This window comes from Benincasa hispida, chromosome 9 (genome assembly GCF_027475165.1).
Source record: "Benincasa hispida cultivar pf3 chromosome 9, pf3_genome.v1.1, whole genome shotgun sequence".
NCBI lineage: Eukaryota > Viridiplantae > Streptophyta > Magnoliopsida > Cucurbitales > Cucurbitaceae > Benincasa > Benincasa hispida.
This window is the reverse complement of record NC_143486.1, coordinates 76,671,694-76,694,877: the sequence shown is the minus strand read 5'-3', so window position 1 is coordinate 76,694,877 and position 23,184 is coordinate 76,671,694. Positions and strand designations below refer to the sequence as shown.

Here is a 23,184-nt window from a genome sequence, read left to right as displayed (position 1 = left end):
ACTACGAGTTTTAGGACATACAACCCAACAAGAAGACGATGATAAAACTTTATTTCTATCATTGTCTATCTCAAATAGACAATGATAATATTTTGTCACTGTCTATCTCAGATAGACAATGATAGTATTCTATCACTGTTTATCTCAATTCGAAGTTATCAAATCAATAATCAATAACCAATGATATTAACACTATCTACCAACAACAATCAATAGTCAATTTGTTTTACTTATTCTTCTCTTTGGATTTTATTTTGTTTCCTCTTGCTTTGCTTGTTGATGATTTAGCTTTCATTATTTTCTTTCTTTTTCCTTTGCTTCCTTTGCTTATTAATGATTCGACCACTTTTTGTTTTTTACTTACCATCTATTTATACAAAATTAGATTTAATAAAGTTTAATAAATATGATTAAATGGAAGAGTTGATGAAATGAAAAGAAAATAGAAGGATTATAACCTTGAAGAGTTGATCTGATGATAGATTGTAACCTTGAAGAATCAAGAAAAGCGACGAGAGAAGAAGATGAAGCAACGGAAGAAGGAGAAGTAGTAACATATGGGGAAGAAAAGAAGTCGGGGATCTCTCGAGATGGAGCGCGATATATGGTTATTGTGTATTGTTTAATGTGAAAAAGAAGTCGTTGTCGTTTGAAGAAGCATGGGAAGACAATTGATCATGGTGGGGGGGGGGGGGGGGGGGGGGTGGAATCCAACTTTTGTGTGAGCTAGGGATTTTTGGTATTTCATTACTGTGGGTTAGGCTTTTGGTCAATTTACATTTATTTTATTGTATTATTTAATTCATTTTAGGTTGGGTTCATTTTTTGCTATTCATTGTAAATATTTTGAGCCTTTTTATTACATTTGAAAAGAGCCCTAGTTTTAAAGATATTATTCAAATATTTGATACTTTAAGACCAACTAACTAAAACAATCAAACTTTCTAGAATAGAATAGTTTGAATTTTCACTCTACATCTGTAACATAATATTCTCAATATATATTATTCAATAATTTAGAAAGCAAATCATATTTCATGTGGACCTACATCCATCAAATTTCTCTATTTATATCACTTTTTGTTCAATATCATCATCATCATCAAAAAGATTTCTTAAATTTCATATTTTCAAGTAATGAAATGAAACAAAGGCAAAACTTTGTTATTAAATAAGATCACGACGTTATTATTTAAGTTGGCACCATAATACTCCTTTCAATCACCTCTTCTCAATAGAGATGAGGGTGAGAATTACGCAAACAAAATAAAACATAAAAATCAAACGATTATCATTGTGATTATCAATGTAAACGTATTTAGTGAACCAACATATGGGTGTATTTATAAAGATATTCATTTTTTTCTCATAAGATTAGATGTTACAATTCTCACTCTTCATATTCATTGTACTAAAGAAAGATATAAAGATATTTCAGGGACAAACAACCAAATTAATATTTGAGAAGGTCACTTTTTGTTCTTGAGGCGAAAAAATTATATGTGGAAAGGAAACCATTCATATGTTATGGAGGTAGGGTGAAGATGATTTTCCATAATAATAAATTTTATGATAATAGTGAACTTTGTTGACTAAGAATGAATTAGCTGCAACTCTCAGAATACTAAAAGATGTGATTGACTAATTGAAACACTTATTGAAATTTAGAAAGATTAAAAAACTCAGAGAACTCAAAAAATGCTCTCACCATCTTTCCCAACCATGTTAAATTGATTTATCTAAATACAAATCTATCAATCCCTTCTCTTTCTTTTTCAGTTTAAATCATTTTGTTGCTTTGCATCTCCTTAGTCAATTAGTGAACACGCTTCCCACCATTTTAGTTGATATATATCCTCAATCAAGAAACGTGGTTTGAAACCTCCACCATACATATCGTAACTCAACAAAACAAAAACGATCAATAAAATTTGTAACATGCTTTATTGACAAATGAATAAGGGAAAACCAAAATCTTGATAATGGACCAAAAGCTTACATATTTTCCTTTTAAGTGCATTATAAGGAAATCATAGTGAGATAAAGGTAGGTAGTTCAGGCAGGCAGACAACTTAAACACTCTACAAAACTTCTTCATCCTTGTAGCCTTAGAGTTGTTGCACAAGGTCATAGGCCAACCAATTTTAAAAATTCTTGGATGCATGATGATTTCCTAGTCCCTGGGTTTGGTTGGTCTGTAGTAGCCATGATGGTAAAAGAGATGGGATGATGAATGCCAATATCAAGCAGAATATAACCAAGCCTCCAACTCCCCAAGCTTTGTGTGGGATACCAATAAGTAGTCTGTCACAAACTGCAACAAAGCCAGAAAGTATCATACTAATGAATAAGACGTTAGACGCTGCTGTCGAGCAAGCAAACGGCATTATGACACCAGCATATCAAAAAAACAAGAGGTAACAGGTTTGAATGTTAACATTGAAACAACATTTAAGTACACATCGCTGTCATTATCATTATAGAATGAGAGATTCCTTCATAAACAAGGAAGGCAACAAATGAATCGTATAAGTCTCTTGCTCTTCTTTTTAACACAACCCAATACAATAACTAAAATGAAAGGACATTTACGTTTGAATATGTAATTAAGAGAGGTAGAGAGTTTTCGTAATGCTTTACATACTACGCAGAAAGTCGGCCCTTTCATAATTATGACGAGAATGTGAAAAAGAACAAATAGATATCATTCGTGTGAATGAGGCATTTGGTCTAATACAGCACTAACTTCAACTTCCCTAGACTGCCTGCCACAATACAAATTTCTGTTCATACAGGTCGGTAGAGAAGGAGGATCAAATCATTTACAGTTTAGCCACAAACAAAACATAATTGGATACTTTTAAGGCACTATCCAATATCAATTCTTCACAACATCAATCCAAAATCAGACTTGCACAACGCATAAACTTGAAGAAATGAAAAATTGAAAGATCATAAAACTTCAATCTTACTAGTTTGAAGAGGAGAACGAAAAAAATCCAGGAGGACAAATATTAAACTTTGTAATAATACACTGTATAAGCATTTTTACAGACACGTTTGTTTGATCTATTTTACATATAAAATATTTCTATAAATGACAAATTTACACTTTGTAATAATAATTTTAAAATTTTATTTAAAATACTGTGATCGCTCGACCACCGTCTATGGTTTGCAGGGTAATCCTTGGCGGTGAGGTAGCAGCGGGCGACAGTAAAATTCGATGGTTGATGGTGATGTTGCTATCCGCAATGGCCAATGGTCATCGGTAGTTGTTGATATACTTCAAACATCATAAAAATTTATGAGGAATTCTCAATTAAACACTTAAAAACATTTTTTCAAAGAATTATTTATTTCTCAAACTCATTTTTTTTTAGTAAATTGTTTTGAGTGGCAGTCAAATATTATCAAATCTTATTAAAATATTTTTTCTCTTCGAAATTAAATAATTGAAAAGGTAATTTAAACATTATCTAAGTCACAATTATATCTTCTAAAATTCTACCAAAGTAAAAATAAACAATAATACTCATTTTTATTTTTTATTTTCCAAAATAGATGTATGTGAGAAGATGAAAAACAACGAGAATCAAAATTTGTTAGTATTATTATAATAATCCCTGCATTTAAAGACGTAAGAATGATGCGTTAAAAGATTAAAAATAAAATTAGTGTAAATTGATTTAAATATGCAATTAAGGATAAAACTGATACAATAGGTTTTAATCAATTTATACCGTCTCAAAAATTCACGAATACATCATACAATAGGTTTTAATTAAAGTACAGGGATTTTGTATGGTTGATTCAAAAATTGGGTAAAAAATATTAAATGATCTAATTTTTTTTTAAAAAAAAAAAGTTAAATGACCCTTTACTGATGTCAAATTCAGGTAAAATTACTAAAATATACTTGCGCATATGTGAAAAAGGATCTCGCTCTTGCTTTCTCTATAACTCTCACTCTATCTCTCTCATCTCTCTCTATTTCTCTCACTCTACCTATATCTCTCATTCTCTTTCTATGACTTTTTCAGAGTTGTACTTGCTAACGGTTTTAATCCTGGCATTAAAGCAAATCCCCATCTCGCTCTACCTATATCTCTCGCTCCCTCTCTATAGCTTTTTCAAAGTTATACTTGCTAACAATTTTAATCCTTGCGTTAAAGTAAATCCCCATGGAAACTAGCTCATAGTTTCGCTCTCTCACAGTCTCGCACTCTCTCAGTCTTTTGACATTTTTCTAAAAAAAAAAAAAAAAAAAAAAAAAAAGATTATTTGACATTTTGAGTATCTAAAATAGATCAGCCATCCAAATCTCCACTTCAAATACATTATCAAACGAAACTAATCCTAGTTTAAAATAATAATAATAATAATAATAAATAAAACTAAACTAAACTAATCCTAAAATTGCTTCCGGTCCCAATTCCATTGTTTTGGGCTGCTGTCGTTGATCTTTGTTTTCCTTTTCCGGTACACTTCAAACAATCAACGGCAGGGATTTATAGAGTAAAGAAGAAAGAAAAGGCGAAGCGCAGAACTGAACGGCAAACACCAGTTCAAGAACACAATCAAACCCCCAAACTCCAACCTTCGGTGGCCCAATCACGGTGGCTCGATACCGCTTCCAGCATTTCCAAAAATGGTAACAGTCATTCACGATTCTGAATTTCATAAAATAGTTTATTGATCGAACAATACAACGTCGAATTATTAATCTTACTATTATTTTCGAAAATTCATTTCAATCTGTAAGTTCATAACTTCAACTTTCTGCGTTTCAGTTTTCAATCTCTGCAATTAATGATACCGACTCCAGAAATCAGTGGGAACCCTTAGCTCCCACTAAAGAAGCTCAGGCATGCCCTCTCTTTCTCTCTTTAGAGATTTTTGTTTATCATTTAGTTTTAATGTCATTTACATATGTAGTTTACAAGAGGAGAAAATTGCCTCAATACATAGGAGTTTACGTGAGTAAATAAAGAACGCGTTTCTGTAGATGATTGAATTTCTTATTTTTTGGTTATTAACATTGTCAATGCAACTATGCAAGTTGATGATCTTTGATGCAACATAGAGCTGTTAACTTTTGTATTTTTGTTTTATGGATATGCTCTTGTTTATCTCCACTTTGTTGTTTTTAAGTTGTTGTATCAATTTTTGAAGAATGGCGTTGGATTCCGTTTCCATTTTGTTTTGAAAGAAATGTGGTTAGATACTACAACAATAGTTGAGTATGCCATTAATTAAATCATTATCTTTATTGTAGTATCTAACCACATTTCAGATCGTAGGAGAGGAAAGAACTTGCTTTATCTCTTGGTAAAATAGTTGAATTTATGCTCTATGCAGAGAAAAGATAAATTTATGCTTTATTTCCTCTCCATAAATTCAATCATTATGCTTGCTCTTTCCTCTCCATAAATGCACTAAAATAGTTGCTTTCCTCTCCATAAATTCAGTCATTATCTTTATTTTATATGCTCTATGCAGGAATTCCATTTGACAAAAACTTACCATGATGGACTTCTTAAATTACAAGCAAAAGAATATGAAAAGGCTCATGAATTGTTAGAATCCGTTCTCAAAGATCATTTGATAGCATCTGCACAGGTATAGCTTTCTTAAAGGATCACAGTGCTAAATGGAGAATCGTATATGGCATTCCTGATTTCCCTGGTTATGCAGGTTGATGGTGAAGCTGGTGATAATCATCTACTGCAGCTCAGGTTACTGATTCATGCTTTCTTTTCTACTTGTTTTCGAAAATTTTAGGTTGCATTGGAATGGTTCTGAAACTTTACATGGTAGCCTTCTCTACTGTGACTAGTGCTATCTTTATTTCATGATCAGTGGCAACTGATGAGCGTTGCAGCTCTTTTAATCAATATATCGTGCTACAAATGACTCTTCATCTTCTTCTTCTTTTTTTCTTTTTCCAACTTTAATTTTCGAGTAAGTTACCATTAAGGTGGATCAAAGTTTTATTCTTTAGTTCACACTACAATTCTTTGGCCTCCACTTTTGTTTGGTTCTGGCAGCTGAGGGTTTGTGATAATGCTTTTGAGTTGCTGCCATACCTGTAAATGCTACTTGAAGTTTCCTCTTAAGAGTTTAATATATGTTAATCAAATCAGACCATTACTTAGACATGCAAGATAAAAAGGATATTTTGTTTGATTGTTTCATAATTCCTACAGTGCAGTGGATGTTGTAATCTTTCAGTTATCGGATGGGTATTTACATACACCAATTCACTTTGTATTTTCTTGTGGACGATCCTTTGCAGATTCTTAGCACTAAAGAATCTTGCCACTGTATGTCTACAATGGGGATCTGCTCATTATGAGGGTGCTCTGCATTGTTATCTTCAAGCCGTGGAAATTGATACTAAAGATTCTGTTGTTTGGAACCAGCTGGGTACTTTATCTTGCTCAATGGGCTTACTTAATATTTCACGTTGGGCATTTGAGCAAGGACTTGTGTGCAGCCCTAATAATTGTGAGTATTTATATGGTCTGTTAACATATATCTTTCACAGACATGGTACTGAGTGTTTTATGGGTGATTGTTATTTAGGGAACTGCATGGAGAAGCTATTGGAAGTTCTAATTGCAATACGTGATGAGGTTGCCTGTCTTTCTGTAGCAGAATTGATTTTGAGGCACTGGCCATCACATGCTCGTGCTTTGCATGTGAAACTTACTATTGAAGAGTCAGAATCCGTTCCATATGCACCCAAAGGTATTGATAAGCTAGAACCAAAACATGTCCGACTCAAATTTATTGATAAAAGGAAGGCTGGTGGAGAGGATCTTGATGAAGATGTTAAAGTTAAAAGGTCTAACCAGAATATAGATGTCCACCTAGTAGAAGTTTCCTGGGTTGGTCTTGTTGATGCACTCCTAGATATCTTACTTCCATTGAGCGGATGTGGATCTGAGGTGGAGGTTGAAAAAGCACTTAGATCTGGTGATGTTAGATTAAGAATATGCTTAGCTCCCAGTTCAGATCGTAGCAGTGCATTTATGGGGAGGAAAGGGCTTGCTTCTACATCCATTTGTGATAATACGTCTCTTGCAGATTCTAATACAGAAAGTTCATCTTCTTTTAAGGAAAAAGAGGCACATGGTTTAGGTGAACATCCACAAGAGCGGCGCAGTACTCGTCTTGAAAGGCTAAGAAGTCGTAAGCCTGGAAAAGAAGAATTGGATTATTCGACAAGTAAAGATCTGGCAAGGGTTGTAACTCAGTATCTAGAACCCTTTATTTCCAGTGCATTGGGAACCAAAGATACCGACCATGAGATCAGGAATTCTGTTTCCTACCCTGATGGGGAGAATTCACAGGGTTCAGACTGCAATGATGTTCATAGTTTTTTGGTGGAAACTTCCTGTAATTATGGTGCTTACCATGTGAGTCATATGCTTTTAGAAAAGCTTTCAAGCACATATCCTCCACATCATGATGCATTTTTCAAATTTCTGGACTTGGAAAAGTTGACAAGGCATTGGGGAAAGGACAGATCTCCTGAGTGCAATCTTTTTCTTGCTGAGCTCTATTTTGACTTTGGTTCATCCTCTTCAGATACTACCAAGCAATCTGAATTCATTTCTGAGGCCTCATATCATCTCTGTAAGATCATAGAATTGGTAGCCCTGGAAAATAGCGATAACTGCTTTAGCAGTCTTCAAGGTTCCAGCAGAATATCATCTGAAAATTCTAGTAATCAGCACTTATTTGTTGAAAATTCACTAATAACTAACAATAAATCATTCTGGGTACGATTCTTTTGGCTTAGCGGGCAATTGTCTTTGCGGGATGGGAACAAGGCAAAAGCCTGTGAAGAGTTCTGTATTTCTTTATCGCTTCTGGAAAAGATGAATGATGTGAATGATTCTCTGTTACAGGTCTGCCTCCCTCACTGTCGGGTTTTGAAAAGGTTAACCTTGGATAGAATACTTTATGAAATTAACGTTTTAAAGGTTGACCTCTTGATGAAGAATGTTGTGCCTGAAATGTTTGAGAAAGAAATGTATGAGGAGTGCATCGCTTTACTTTCTCCACTTCTATTTAGTGTACAGGAAGTTGACCTTGATGCCTTATCCTTGCAATTGTTAGGAAGAAAAGATGCAGAGATTACTTCAGTGGAACTTGCAGCAATTGACATTCTAATCAGATCGTGTGAGAAGGAAAATCATTTGGATGTCGAGATACTTTTGAATTCTCACCAGCGGAAGCTGCAAATACTCATGGCGGCTGCTGGAATGCATGAATACTTTACATCAAATAAATCATTTCGTGAGAAGTCAGAGGCAAAAGCATTCTCTGACATAGAAACGAAAGATAGTCCAAGCAGTCACTTGAACCATTTAGTTGCAGAAGTAAAAGCAATATCTCAATTTATATCACAAGTAAAGAACGTCGTCGAACATTCTGGAGATTTTGTAAGCCAATACTTATTTTCTATGATTGTATTTCCTTGTTATCTTTTCATGTACCAAGTGAATTCTTCATCTAAAATTGAAAATTTGATCAATTTTCTCAAGTTTATTCAATTAACCATACAGTAAGGTAGATATTATAACAGAATCAAGCACAAGTATGTGTTGCAAATGTCTCACTTCGTAGGAAATCTTACTGTTCTAGTTCCTCATGTCATTGCAAGTCCTCTTTCTTTAATAAAGGAGTGTTCAAACATAAGTGAAATGGATAAATATGAATAATTTAAAGCATACTTTGTAAACTTTTTCCCCCGGTAGTAGATTGGAGCATAAGGTATCTCATCGTGTAATTTTATTGAGGTTTGAATCTTGTAGTCTCTTAACTTTTCAACTATTCTATCTTAGACCTTGAACTTTACATAAAAATCATTTAGTAATGGTTTGTTTTGACTTACTAGAGTGCATTCTTCACTTATAATTAAAGTTTTTATTTAATATGATCAATTTTTAGGAAATAATATGAAATTATATTATAAAAACAAGAAATTTGGTTTAATAAATAATTTGAAGATGCTTATAATAAAAAAATGACTAATTATGTTTATCTCAGAATTAAGATATTGATCTTCTTTTTGTACATGTGCCAACCAATTTTCATAGTTATTATAATGTCTGATAAAATATCATGGATAATGTCACTTGTCAAAGAAATATCGGTGGTCTTTTGGAAGAAAAAGATAGATATCCCCACGTGTTGTAGATGTTCATAACTCAAATAGATGGATATAATGTGGACAACATTGGATAATTTCGTCCGTGGCTCTGTTTTACCCTATGCATGCATAATTGTTTAAGCATGATTGTGTGTTTGTTTGGATATAGGAATTTCTGTGAGCAGGCTAAGATCTCTGCATGGACTTTGATGAAAATTTGATCTCACTTGAAAGTGGTATTTTAAACTCCACTTGCCCCTGAAACCATCAGTTACGTCATTCCTTATTGTGGCAATGGGGTTAGATTGTGCATTTATTTCTTTTACTGCATAAGCGAAGCTAAGCTAAGTTAGGCTTATGCACATTGCTTTTGGATTTTATAATTTTTGGTTTATTATTTTGCTAACATGTTGGTTCAAGTTGCTTATCAAAGGTGAAGTTAACAATAAGATGCAGAATGTTTTCTTTAGGCTTTGTTGTCTGCTCTCTTCTGCTTTAAAATGTATTCTATTCTCATTACCATAATTAACTTTGGTATGCTTGCAGAATGACATTCAGATGACGAGGATTTGCGATATGCAGTTCTTGCTTTTATCGGTCATGTGTAATGTTATAAACACAATCCTCTCCAAGAAGTCTTCTGGGGCAGCAGTTGATGACCAAGTTGAAAGATGCTGCCTTGTAGATGCAGCCATTGCATTCTGCAAACTCCAACATCTTGATCTTTCTGTGCCTGTGAAATCTCACGTCAGTAGGAAGATTTTTCAAGGATAATTAGTTAATAATAGAGCCTGCTATTGGGCTTCTTAGCCAATCCTTTTCTGTAAAGATTTCCTTGGCGGTTATTACTTCCATCTTCTGATCAATTTCCTGTCTTCTCGTCTTAGGTTGAGTTAATTGTTGCAACACATGACCTACTTGCAGAATATGGTCTCTGCTGTTGGGGCGAGGGTGAAGGGGAGGAAGGAAAATTTCTTAAATTCTCCATAAAGCATCTCTTAGCTTTGGATATGAAACTTAAATTGAACAGTTCGGTAAATGAGAAAAAAATTGAATGTGATGACATGGAATGGGATAATTGTCAGGCAAAGGCATCTCCAGACCGATCAAAATTGAACGCTCAAGATTTGGGGTTGAGTCAAAATGATGAAACCGGATCCATGGTGAAGGATGCTGGGGAGGATATAACACGGGAAGGGATGTCAACTCATAAATCAATATTGAAAGATGCTACAGAAGGAGAATTTATTAAGCAAGGAAGTGAGGAGTCTGCTGGCAAGTTCAATGCTTGTGAAAAAAATAGTGACGAACTAGTAGAATGTGAGAATGAGCAAAATGAAGATGAAAAGGAGGAGCTAGAATTAAAAATCGAAAATACACTGGATCAGTGCTTTTTCTGCTTGTACGGGTTAAACCTCAGATGTGACTCATCTTATGATGATGATCTATCTGTACATAAAAATACTAGCCGTGGGGATTATCAAACCAAAGAACAATGTGCTGATGTTTTCCAGTATATACTCCCTTATGCAAAGGCTTCGTCTGTGAGTATTTTATGCAAATACATCCACTGGTCTATCAGTGACCCCCTCCCCTTTGGTAGAATTTATGTTTACTTGCAGAAAGCAGAAACTAACACACTCATGTTTTGGTGGGACTGTCAAGAGTTCTGCATTCATGATTTCCTGGAGTTGGCATTAAATTGAGTTTCGTTTGACTGACTTTTTATCTGGGGTTTTTTCTTTCTTTTATTTTTAGAGAACTGGACTAGTCAAGCTGCGAAGAGTTCTAAGAGCCATCCGCAAACACTTTTTAAAACCACCAGAGAATGTATTGGATGGAAATGTGGTAGACAAGTTCCTAGATGATCCCAATTTATGTGAAGAAAAACTCTCCGACGAAGCTGGTTCAGATGAGTTTCTTGTAACAATTACAAAGATATTGCTTAATGATGTAGGAAGCATTAAACAGTATCGAACATCAGTCTTAGGAAGGTAAGACTTTCCATTACTTTTTTCATGTCATGTGGTAGCACAGGGTAATTCTTCACTTAAAAAATATTAAATTCATTGAATATTGCTCTTGAGAATGATAGTATGTGTACTTGTCTGATTGCAGTTCTGAACCGTATTTGGAAGTTTATAGCAACTTGTATTATTTCCTTGCTCAATCCGAGGAGATGAGTGCAACTGACAAATGGCCAGGTTTTGTGCTCACCAAGGAAGGGGAAGAATTTGTACAACATAATGCAAATCTCTTCAAATATGATCTACTTTATAATCCTCTGCGATATGAGAGCTGGCAAAAACTTGCTCATATTTATGATGAGGTAAATATATGGTCATTTAGCATCATTTTATATGTCTGTTTTGTCAGGAGTATTTTTTTTGTAGATATATAATTTTCAAATCATTAAAGAAAGTTCCATTCTTTAAATTCTATATTTACAACAAAACAGGAGGTAGACCTGTTGCTCAATGATGGCAGTAAGCACATCAATGTTGCAGGATGGAGGAAAAATGATTCTTTACCCCATAGAGTGGAAATAAGCCGGAGGAGGAGCAGACGTTGTCTACTAATGAGTTTAGCTTTAGCAAAGTCACCAACTCAGCAGGTTTGACCTCCAAATTTTCTCTACAAGTATGCCATTTTCTCAGTGAGGTGCTTATATATTAGAGAAACATGATGTTTTACCTCATGAGGAGTAATTCATGTATTTTATAAAGACTGAGGTATTTCCATCTTTCCAATGTGGGATCCTCAACATTATATAACCTTCTTTTTCTTATTGTATTTATTCAAGATGGGGTAGGGTGTTGAGGAAACTCTTAACATGATTTGGTGATGACCTAATGAAATAAGGATAAATTTTATTCATATTATTCATTAGGGTGTTTGACCTATGATTTGACAGATGTGTCCTTTATTTTAATACTAAAGTATATGTAAATAAATACGTAAACTGCTTTCAAGGATGATTTGGTGCTTGAATCTGTAATGTGGACTCATGTCTCATGTAATGGTTGGTCTTTTCTATATATACTCGCAATGGTTTCAGTTACTTTTATTCTTGTGCCGCAAGTTAAAGTCTAAGGACTTGTGGGAGTTGGAAAATTAAACAGATGCTGTGAACTCATGTTTGAACCTTTTGTGGCTCCAGCGTGAGATACATGAGCTATTAGCACTTGTGTACTATGATAGCCTTCAAAATGTGGTTCCATTCTATGATCAGTGGTCTGTGGTGCCACCAAAGGATGAAGCATGGCTCAGATTTTGTGAGAACTCGTTGAAACATTTCAAAAAAGCTTTTGCACATCAGTATAGCTCTCTCCACCTTTGACATCTTATTGCAATTTTCTCAACAATACCTTCACCATTTTGTAATTTACCATGTTTTTTATTTCATGCTCTGTTTTCATACAGGCAAGACTGGTCTCATGCATTCTATATGGGCAAACTTAGTGAAAAGCTCGGGCTCTCACATGATAAAGCTCTATCATATTATGCTAAAGCTATTGCCTTAAATCCATCAGCCGTTGATTCTATTTACAGAATGCATGCATCGCGCTTAAAGTTTCTTGGTAAATCTGGAAAAGGGGATCTGCAAGCTTGTAAGGTTTATACCATAAAATCCTATAAAATTTTATTTGTTGCTTGTTTTAAATTTAGTATATTTATTATATTGGTGTTTGTAATTAATCTTCGACAAAGTTCAAATACTTATTTTGGATTTAGATAATTAATCTTCTTTTGTATATTATATATCCGTCATTTTGTTGGCATTCTCCAGGATCTTTCAACTTACGCCTTTAATCAGTCAACTAGAGATGCTGTGATGGAAATATCAAGTAAGTTTGGTCCCAAGACTTCGGATTTACCTACAGACATGGATGGCCATGAAGCATATTCTGAGGATATAAAGCATGATGAATTCCTCAAAGAGGAAAAGGCATGGCACATGCTGTATAATGATTGCCTTTCTGGTCTTGAAACTTGTGTTGAAGGGGATCTTAAACATTATCATAAAGCCAGATATACACTTGCTCGGGGTCTTTATAGAAGGGGTGAGAACGGTGATGTGGACAAAGCAAAGGATGAGCTCTCATTTTGTTTTAAATCATCTCGTTCATCCTTTACAATAAATATGTGGGAGATTGATAGCATGGTCAAAAAGGGAAGGTATAGCTTCAATTCTTGTTCAAAATCTTTAAGTTATAGATAATTCATTTAGAGTAAACCAATGTTGCAGGAAAGAAGTCTTCACAATGTTATTGCATTATGTAGTAGCATACTAATTTTATATTTGATTATATCACGATAAGCTCGAAAATGATTGATTTTCTTACTTCCTCTTTTTGTCACTGCTAGAATCTATCTTATTAATATAAATTAATCATGTTTCAAAATGTAATTACTATTGTTCCAAGTGATATAACACGGAAGATTTGAAAATGTTTATTATATCATCCATGCGTTTGTGTTTCTTGTAAAAATAATTAACCGTACCATCTTCGTTGCAACATCCAATTCCCAATCTATGTTTTCAGTTGTTTGCTGCATTCACGACAAAGTACCTTTATTCTTGATTACACACATTGAGGCTAATTTACTAGAAAGTTAGTCTTCCAATGCACCAAGTAATTCTATACTACAGGAGGTCAGGAGCAAAACTTCTGTTCTTCATGGATCAAAAAGGTGTTTGACGTTAGTTTAACAGAAAGTTCTTGAAACTTCATCACTTGCATTGGAAGTCTGACCTATTTTAATGTCTTCAACACGTGTAATTAAAAAGGATGCTACCTTTTTGACATTTCTGTATTACAGGCGCAAAACACCTGGACTTTCGGGGAATAGGAAAGCACTTGAAGTTAATCTACCCGAAAGTTCTCGGAAGTTTATTACATGTATTAGGAAGTACTTGTTGTTTTATTTGAAACTACTGGAGGAAACTGGAGATATCTGTACCCTTGAGCGTGCTTATATATCACTTCGAGCAGATAAAAGGGTAACAACTACGGACTGTTTATATTCAGTCAAATGATTCATCGGCCACACATTAAATTTAAATTGAAAAATAATTTTGCAATGTCATGCATTGTAGTTGTATGCATATATGCCATATGTAATTGAGTTGAAAGATCATCTTCACTTCTTTAATGGAAAAACCAAGTACATTTTTTCAATATATTTATGAGGCTGCATGTATTTATTTGTGTATATTGCATTTATTGAAGATGACAGGCGATCAGTTAGGTGAATTCATTTTTCATTTTTTGTTGATCTTGTTGAAATTCACCTTGCTTATGGTTGATTATTTCATCATGTGGCATGTAATGTCTATCTTCAATCCAGTTCGCAATATGCATTGAAGATCTTGTTCCAGTTGCTCTAGGGAGGTATGTCAAGGTTTTGATTACGTCCATTCGTCAAGTCGGGATTGCAAGCTCTGGTGATGCAAGCGGTTACGAACATATACTAGAGAAAATGTTTTCTCTGTTCATGGAACAGGGTAACTTATGGCCAGAATTGTGCAGTTTACCTGAAATACAAGGCCCGGATATGTCAGAAAGCAATTTGTTTGGGTAATCATATTAGAGAGCTATCCGATTTATCAAAGTTTTTTTTTTCTTTTTTGCATGTGCATTCTAGTGACTTTTCCAGTACTGATGCTACTATACTTTAATATGAACTTATGGAATCTGATTGCCGCAGGTATCTCCATGATTATATCATTACTTTGGAGAGAAATGTCAAGGTTGAGAATCTTGAAGCAATAAATGAAAGGATTCGAAAACGATTTAAGAATCCAAAGCTGTCCAACATTAACATCGCAAAAGTTTGCAGGCATGCTTCTACTGCATGGTGTAGATCCCTTATAATCAGCTTGGCTTTGATCACTTCCGTACCTTCTGAATCCTCCACCGAAAGTCAAACGTCAAGTTCATTAACTGGTGGTTTAGAAAGTAACCAGCTTCTTTGTGTGGATTTGCAAATTAATGAATTATGGAGTTCAACATTTGAGGACTCAACACATCTGAAAAGTCTTGAACCAAAATGGTGCCCGATCTTGTCCAAAATCAATAACATATTTGTTAAAAGAGCTGCAGAAGTGAATTGGGAAACTGCTCACTCTTTGCTCCGATCTTCTTACAATTTTTTTCGTGAGAGCTCTTGTATGCTCCCATCTGGCTTGAACCTATATCTAGTTCCATATCGACTAGCAACAGGAGTAAACGTTCATCAGCGCATGGATGGGGTTGAAATTTTAGATTTCAGCATGCCAAGGAAGCTTCTCTTGTGGGCGTACACCCTGGTGCATGGTCATTTTGCTAATATTTCATCAGTGGTGAAGCATTGTGAAGAACATCTGAAGGTATGAACTGGTGAATATGTGTTATTGTTATGTGATAGTTGTCAAGTAACTAATGACTGGCTAACCTTTTCAGTCAAAGTTAAAAAAGGGAGCTGGAATTCTCCCCACACAATCTCATGCAAACTTGCCTGCAGTGATATCTTCACCAACAGGTCGCTTGTTTTCCTTTTCTTTTTCTTTTCTTTACTCAGTTAATCTGATATCCATTGAAATCTCTCTCGAGATTTTACTGCATATGAAAAGTAGACATGATATTGCATGCCTCTTTTAACCCATGTTTGCTCATAATTTGTTTGTTTGATCGCCATGATTGATGATTTGAAACTCATATCTCCCTCGACTTGCCTCCACCATGTATGCAGGCATTGGAAGAGATGGTTCAAACCACAGTGGGGAAACAGATGCAGAAGCATCTCCAGCCACCCCTATTACATCTACTTCATTGTCGGAAAATCAAACCATGAGCAGTTCAATTCCGCTTCTTTCGAGTGGCGACACTCGCAAAAGTTCATTTCATGGCCCGCAATTTCAACAATGTAGCAATATCATTGCTGAGAGAATGCCGAATGGAGGAGAGTCAGACAAAGGATGACAATCCAGATGTGCTTGCTCTTAGTAGTAGTCCATTGACAAAGCTTTCTTTTATATCCTATAATGTATGGGAAAGCTTGCGAAGCATAGGTTGTACCTGTACATCCATTTCAATTAGCAAGTATACGCATTATGTTATGTGGCATATAGTTTTTGTTCTCTCCTTGTCCCGAACTAATACGAGGTCGTCGCTTGTAGTGTTATCAAAGTTCACGTTTGAATTGTTATCGTCAAGTGAGATTCACTTTCCTATGAGAGAATTAGAAGCTATGAATCACGCATTTGCATCCATTAACACTTTAGTAATTTCTTCATTAAATAGTGTTTACAAGTTTAATTTCCAAAAATAAAAATTTAAACGGTCATCAAACAAATCTAAAATTTTCAATTTATGTTTATGATTTTTAAATTATTTCTCAATCTTAAATTCTAATGTAGTAAAAAGAACACACTTAACCATATAATTTTGACCTATATTATGCAGTAACATCTGGTAAAGAATGAGATGTAGAAACAAGAGGAAAAAAGATAAAGAATTAAAATTTAAAATGATAGACTGTAAATTAAAATTTAAAACGATGGATTTCTGTCCGATGAAGAATGAGAAGAATAAGTTTCAGAAATAAAATTAGTATTTTTAAAAAGTGGACCAAATCTCGAGTGGATGTCAAATTTTGATCCATCCGTACAAATTTACCGTAAGATGTAGCTTGGCTCGCGAGTCGCGAGGGGTAGTGATAAGATAACTGATAGAGCAGGCTGAATATCAACTTTGGCGATAGCTTCCAATTTCCATTTTGGTTCCGCCATTAACAGTTGGATTGAAATGGGAAGTAAAGCTCTTCCTCTGCTCAAAGGAGCTTCATCGTGCCCGTCGTTAAAGCTCCGAATCTTCATCTCTACCGGATTGCATTCCCTACCTGCTTCTCTCATCAGAATTCGAAAATGTTCGACTGCTTCTCGAATTTTGGCCTCTCTTCAACCTCCCGATGTTCCTCGTTTAGCTGAAACAGCTCGAATTTCTCTCACTCCCACTCAGGTATGCGTCGCCCTCACCTCCTCAATGTTTACTTCTGTTTCTTCAATCTTTTATCCAGTAATATCTACTTCTTACTTTTCGAATTTCTTGTCTAATACAGGTTGAAGAATTTGCGCCTAAAATTAGACAAGTTGTTGACTGGTAGGTTCCTCTTTCTCTCTCTCTCGCTCTCACACACACATACACAGACCTTAGAAAGTAGTAAACCTTGAAACGCATTGGTATCTTGATGAATGTTAGTGTATGATGATCACTGAAACCAAGAATACACTAGCACCTTACGAGGTAAAAGCGTGTTACTCAAAGCATGTGACCTAGGTGATGTGTTCAAGATTAAGATTGTAAGTCTGTGGCTTCTGTAGGCAAGGCTTAGAGTTCATTATCGGAAATGTTATCTTGTTTTCTTAGGTGAGACTGTGAAGATGATTTTTGTTGGACGTAGGAGGTGGATTTTGTCCTCCATTATTGTCTTTGTTGGTTTTGGCCAGGCGTTTAGGTAAATTACCATGAGACAATTTCTGTCATGCCCTAAATGCTGAAGGAATCTTCACCAAAAGGTTGTAAAATGAGATTCTATGAGTTGCATAATTTGTTTGGGTTACTAGTTCGACCGTGACTTTTAGGGAGTTGTAAAGAGAACAAGAAAAGGCCAGGTAGTGAACAACTTCTCAAAAGACAAGAAGTTTAATTAATTTGCTGTCTTTACCCCCTTTTTTACATTAACTTGGGGGTATAAGATAATCTCATTGGCGAATTGGACCATTGATTGAAATGCAGTTCTGGTAGTTCCTTTTTTTTCTCTTTGAAGTTAAGAATACTCAAAAGTCAAAACTTCCTCATAATGTTTTCTGTTGATTTTTTTTTAACAATTTGTAAGCATCAAGCTCATAAATCTAGAGGACCTATGAATTGGATTACCAGTCTTATTACATTAGAAAATCCAAGATACCCTTGTGGTATAAACATTCTATTAGCCTCTTACTCTATTTCAGGTTACAGTTCTTTAATCAATGAAATTGTTTCCTATAATCATCCATATTCATCGTTTCTTTTTCTTTAGACATTCAAATGGTGAAAAGTTACAGAAGTTATGTTCGAGGGGATTGTTGAACACAGACCAATTAGTATTAATAAGCGAGCATATAACCATTGTTAACACAAATATGGGTGCACCGAGGTAAACCAAATTGAATGAATTAGATCCCAAACTTCCTACATGACTCCCATGACAGCATAAGATCAAACGACCAAAGCTTCAGGAGTGAGTTTTGGTCGCACAAATGTTGTTCAGTGCAGTGGGAAGGCTTCATTAGAAAGCACCCAGACAAATCAAAAGAGTCAACGAGAATCCAGATTTTTTGGAGAAAGGACAATGTAGGGAGAGATGACAACAATTTTATTATTTTCCTTGCAAAGAATACACCAGCTTGAGAGAAGAAAGACTGTTGGTTCCTTTTTTAACCTTTGCAGAATTTGAGACCCCATGACCCGTGGTCAATCCAAAAAATCTCACTTTTCCGGATACTTTGTTCATCTAAATAATCTCAATGGATGGCTTTAAAGAGACACCACCACGTCTCCTTTATTATTAAGGGAACTAGGAAGGTTGGAAAGAGAGGCAATTAGAATCCAAACTCCAACAGTGAATAGCCCTGTTAGGAATTCAAATATTTTTCAGAAGAAATGAAAGATCTGTTCCCTCAAGAAGTTATATATCATTAAGTAGCCTTCTGAACTTGAGGTTCCAACATTAGCCACATTGCAGTGATCCGTGGCCAGGTGGAATAAAAAATACTGAGATGGAAATTTTTGAAAACTTCTTCTTTAGGGGTTGTGAGGTGTCCATTGATCTGACCAAAAAGAAATTGAGACACAATTATCCACCTAATATTCATAATCACCTTCATCCTTTGTCTACCTTTAGCACTCGGCTGTTTTATTTTACCCTTCGGTTTCTGATAACTTTAATATGATAATATTGTGTTTCAGGTTTGGGCAGCTCCAGACAGTTGATCTTCAAAGTATTGAACCAGCCATTAGAGCAGGTGCATGCAATTACTCGTAGGAGTTCCTTGTTGTCAATATTTTGCAACTTGTTTGCTGTTTTTCTTCTAGCATGCATTTGCTTGTTTCTTACAGTCATTGTTAAGTGTTGACTTCAAATCACACAAGTCTTTTCAAAATGGAAATTTTATATCACAGATTCATCTTTTTTTCATTGGGAAGTAATAATCATAAGACATGGAGGTATTGTGCGCATCGAGGAGGAGATAGCAGCAATGGGAACCAAAACTTTGTTCTGTTTACTTGTGCTATCAATTGCTAGATAATTGACTACGATTTCAGAATTCCCAACGCCACCCACAGACGTTTATAAATATTTCTGGAAGGGCATTTCGAGCATGAATTTTTTTGAAGTGATCGACATGCTAAAATCTCAATTTTTTTTTTTTTTTTTTTGGTCAAGAGGATAGGCAAACAACTATAGTGCAGCAAAAATTAGTACTAACTTTCCTACTATTTACAGATACCGAAGGTGGCAATCAGCGGAATGACATTCCTGAAACATTTGAAAATAGGTAACTTGGTTATTTTGCAACTTGGGCAATCCCAACATTTTGCTGAAAATTTGTCATAACTTTATTTTTTTTTACCCCAGAGAGGCCATGATTGGTGCAGTTCCAGTCTTTGATGAGCCGTATATCAAAGTTCCTAAAGTTCTGAATAAGGAGTAGTTGCTAAGGTTTGGTAGGTTGTTTCATCTGTCTCGTCATTCATTATTGGCATAATCTTCAACATCTTATGTGGTTGAAATGATTCATTTTGCTACATGTTACTAAATGATATTTGAATTACAATTCGAACTAATCATCCATTAATCTTAACCTTAGTTCAAATGTTTAATTCACACATTATTTTAATTTCACTCTAGTTAAGGGGGCTGATTGCCGCACATTCCGGTTGTCACATAGGATGTTTATCCAAAAAAAGGTCTCTATTGCGAAAGGGACCTAGCCTCGTTATTGATCTTATCAACTCTCCCTGTAGATGATGGAGACAGATTCAGGTTAATCTAGCCTCATCATCTTAATCTAGACTAGATGAATCTTCGTCATAAGTAAAAATATGAATGAATTCCAGAAAATTCTGACATTCTACAAACTCAACCCCTCCCTCCCTAATTTCTTTTGTTTTCCTTGTAATAATTATAGTTTTGTATTTTTGTATTTTTAGTTTAACATATATCATGCATGGCACTAAACATTTAACCTTAAAGATATATGTCTTAACTATTAAATTATTGGTTAAAATAACTATTAAATTATTGGTTAAAATATTATTTTGGTCTTAATACTTAGGAGTTTGTTCAATTTTAGTCTCTATTCAATTGTCCAATTTTAGTCCTCATGCTTTCAATAAATCTTAAATTTAGTCTCTCAAAGTTAATTTTTACCGAAATGGATTAAATAACAATTATAATTTTCATGCAAGAAAATATAATATGTAGATATGTTTTCAAAATTTATAATAGAAAGATTAATAGATAACCAAAAATAATTTTAAAAAATCAACAATAAACTAAGATAGGGGACTAAATTTAAGATTTATTGGAAGTACATGGACTAAAATTGGACAATTGAAAGTATAAATACTAAAATTCAACGAACGTATAAGGACCAAAATGATATTTTAATCATAATTATTCTATTAATCTAAGTTAAAGTGTTCGTCCATTTGTTTTTACACGAGGAAGAAAAAGAAACTGTCCAGATTTGTATCATTGCAGGTATTTTCTTTTCAGACTTGGTCTCTTAGTCTTAGGCTATTTCAAGGCATGGCTTGGCTGGGTCCATTGGTTACCCTACGTATGAGGTGCAAATGCCCAATAAGAATATTCAGAATAATAATTATAAATATTTAGCTACATGATGCATCCTATTAAATTAAGAAATTTCATCTAGATGGCCTCAATAAAATAATCTAGAATTTTCTCTTGGTCTTCGGTCAACTCAACATTAGAGTTTAATTTGAATGTTGTGCACGCCAAGTTCCCTATACAAATATCAGAAGAGAAGTTCTATTAAGCAAGGCCATCTTAAACATATAAATTTGAATTCAGACCTGTAATTTATTTATTTTTAATGTGAGTTGTACATACATGAAATTATCATTTAAAAGGAACGTTGATTGTGTTCGTAGCGGTGAATTTTGCTGCTCGTGATTAGTGAGAAAAAAATATAATGTAATTAGTTGTTAGGATTATTATTTTTTTATTGTAATTGGTTGTTAGGATTATTATTTATTTTATTTATTTTTTGAGGGTGATTAGTTGGTAGGTTTGTTACCTTAGATTAATCTAGGCATTGGTCTAAATCCCTTGCCGAATTAATATTAAGATTTGGTAATCATAGATGCGCCCATTTTCTATTTCAAATTAGTAAATGTAGGCTATACTGATTGGAAATGACTTTGGATCAACAAAATGTAAATTTAAAAATATATATGTGTGTGGTAGCTTGTTCTGTATTGGAAGATTTTGATTTGATAAAGAGGTTTATATACCAAGCTTGCAATGAAGCTTCCAAATTATGGTTGTGAGAAAAGTAGAATCTTTCTTAAATTAATAATTAGTCTATCTAAATTAAATATTGAATTAATATTAGATCTAAAATTGTTTCCTTCTCTTCTTTTTTTTTATAAGACACTCAGCATGAGTAAGGAGATTGTGTTAACCTTGGGAGTAATGCATACGCAATTTAGCACAAGATCGTGACAGTGGATTTTTCACGACACAATGTCGATTGACCCTGGTTCTAACAATTTTTTCCTTGAGGATCTACCACTTTATTTCGGTTTATTTCCTCCTTTCTCTAAATTATAATCGATGAGTATGTAAATTATGTTTTAAATTTATGTAATTATTTATCATCTTACCTACTATATTTCGGGGGCAGATGCAGGTAAGGGCATTTCTGGGTCCCACTGGAGTAGTTCTAGAAGTTAGTATGGTCAAATCTTACCAAATCTTCCCTGATATATCATTTTTTTTTCTCCTTAAAAAATATTAGTACATTTATGATTGTTATTTTCATATAAAGTCAATGACCAAAGAAAATTGGATCTCTTAGAATAATAATAATAAATTCATGTTCATCGAATGGTTTCAAGATCTTAATTATTTAATTGAAATGACTTTTTTTAGAAGGGATGAAAAAAAGTATTCAAACATATGGTTTGAAATCAAATTATACTTTTTACTCCCAATTCATAGTCTATTGAAGTGAAGATCCTATTCTTCAAATATATCATATTTTAAAAAAACAAAAACTAAATTATTGAGGAGAATATTCCAAATTCACCATTAGTTTTGAAATTTTCTCTTAATTGACTTATGGTCCATTAAATTATTTCATTTAGAAATTCTAATTTATCTTCTTTTTTTCGTTCAACAACTATGGAGTTGAAATCAAATTACTTATCTAAGATGATAATTAGTATTTTATCTATTGCCATATCATATTAATAACTTATCATCTTTAGTATCAGATTCAACGTAACTCGTAATTTTCTTGGATGAGATTGGAAGGCATCTTGCATGTGCAAGAATTACCAATGGAATAAGCAATTAACTTGACCTAAGGTGGGTTTGGCATATTAATTAGCAAACAAGCAAAGGTAAGAGGAGCTTCTCTTTTTTATGTCAAACTGTAATGAAAATTGATATAATCGTAATGAAATTTCATTGATGAATCAATTTGTAATGAGCTTGAATCGCAAATATAATTGGATTGATTTTGATCGTATTTACTTAAAATTATGAATTTCGTCAAATTTACTATTACTGTTAGCTCCACATCTACTTTTCAGGGTCAAGTAGTTACGTCAAAATTGATCGTTTTTTAGTTGTAATAATAATAACAATGGTAGTCGTTAGGGATGGCAATAGGGTCGGTGTGAGGCGGGAATGCACTCCCCATCCCCGTAGGGATTTTTAATCCCTGCCCCATTCCCCGT

At 34.2% G+C, this 23,184-nt stretch overlaps 2 protein-coding genes across 5 annotated transcripts; both read left to right on the top strand.

Annotated features, from left to right (window-relative positions):
• Positions 1 to 4,364: 4,364 nt before the first annotated feature.
• On the top strand, positions 4,365 to 16,421 carry LOC120087334 (calcineurin-binding protein 1-like). Its single transcript, XM_039044319.2, has 19 exons — positions 4,365 to 4,654; positions 4,794 to 4,868; positions 5,503 to 5,622; positions 5,698 to 5,738; positions 6,299 to 6,510; positions 6,589 to 8,456; positions 9,713 to 9,913; positions 10,054 to 10,710; positions 10,925 to 11,160; positions 11,285 to 11,495; positions 11,625 to 11,780; positions 12,327 to 12,484; positions 12,590 to 12,782; positions 12,957 to 13,345; positions 13,991 to 14,171; positions 14,519 to 14,748; positions 14,879 to 15,539; positions 15,613 to 15,691; positions 15,902 to 16,421. The coding sequence occupies exons 1-19, from the start codon at positions 4,652 to 4,654 to the stop codon at positions 16,129 to 16,131; spliced, it is 5,901 nt and encodes a 1,966-aa protein (XP_038900247.2). The 5' UTR covers positions 4,365 to 4,651; the 3' UTR covers positions 16,132 to 16,421.
• A 360-nt stretch (positions 16,422 to 16,781) lies between these two features.
• LOC120085401 (glutamyl-tRNA(Gln) amidotransferase subunit C) lies at positions 16,782 to 22,110 on the top strand. 4 transcript variants are annotated; one of them, XR_005483920.2, is made up of 7 exons: positions 16,782 to 17,169; positions 17,270 to 17,310; positions 19,159 to 19,214; positions 19,697 to 19,748; positions 19,829 to 19,917; positions 20,102 to 20,236; positions 21,872 to 22,110. XR_005483920.2 is itself a non-coding variant. In XM_039041355.2 (6 exons), exons 1-5 carry the CDS (start codon positions 16,957 to 16,959, stop codon positions 19,902 to 19,904), a joined length of 438 nt encoding a protein of 145 aa, XP_038897283.1. In that variant the 5' UTR covers positions 16,782 to 16,956; the 3' UTR covers positions 19,905 to 19,917; positions 21,872 to 22,110. The 4 variants fall into 4 exon arrangements, 3 of the variants coding, with proteins under 3 accessions (XP_038897283.1, XP_038897282.1, XP_090173453.1); XM_039041355.2 differs by lacking the exon at positions 20,102 to 20,236; XM_039041354.2 differs by lacking the exon at positions 21,872 to 22,110 and having other exon boundaries at positions 20,102 to 20,445.
• Positions 22,111 to 23,184: the final 1,074 nt, after the last annotated feature.

Bases quoted from the DNA above. Each gene is read 5' to 3' on its own strand.
- LOC120087334 (XM_039044319.2), top strand. The intron at 9,914-10,053 runs GTCAGTAGGAAG...TTCTCGTCTTAG, and splicing joins CTGTGCCTGTGAAATCTCAC to GTTGAGTTAATTGTTGCAAC. The intron at 14,172-14,518 runs GTAACAACTACG...TCTTCAATCCAG, and splicing joins CACTTCGAGCAGATAAAAGG to TTCGCAATATGCATTGAAGA.
- LOC120085401 (XM_039041355.2), top strand. From the start codon at position 16,957: ATGGGAAGTAAAGCTCTTCCTCTGCTCAAAGGAGCTTCATCGTGCCCG. The intron at 17,170-17,269 runs GTATGCGTCGCC...TGTCTAATACAG, and splicing joins TTTCTCTCACTCCCACTCAG to GTTGAAGAATTTGCGCCTAA. The intron at 19,749-19,828 runs GTAACTTGGTTA...TTTTTACCCCAG, and splicing joins CCTGAAACATTTGAAAATAG to AGAGGCCATGATTGGTGCAG.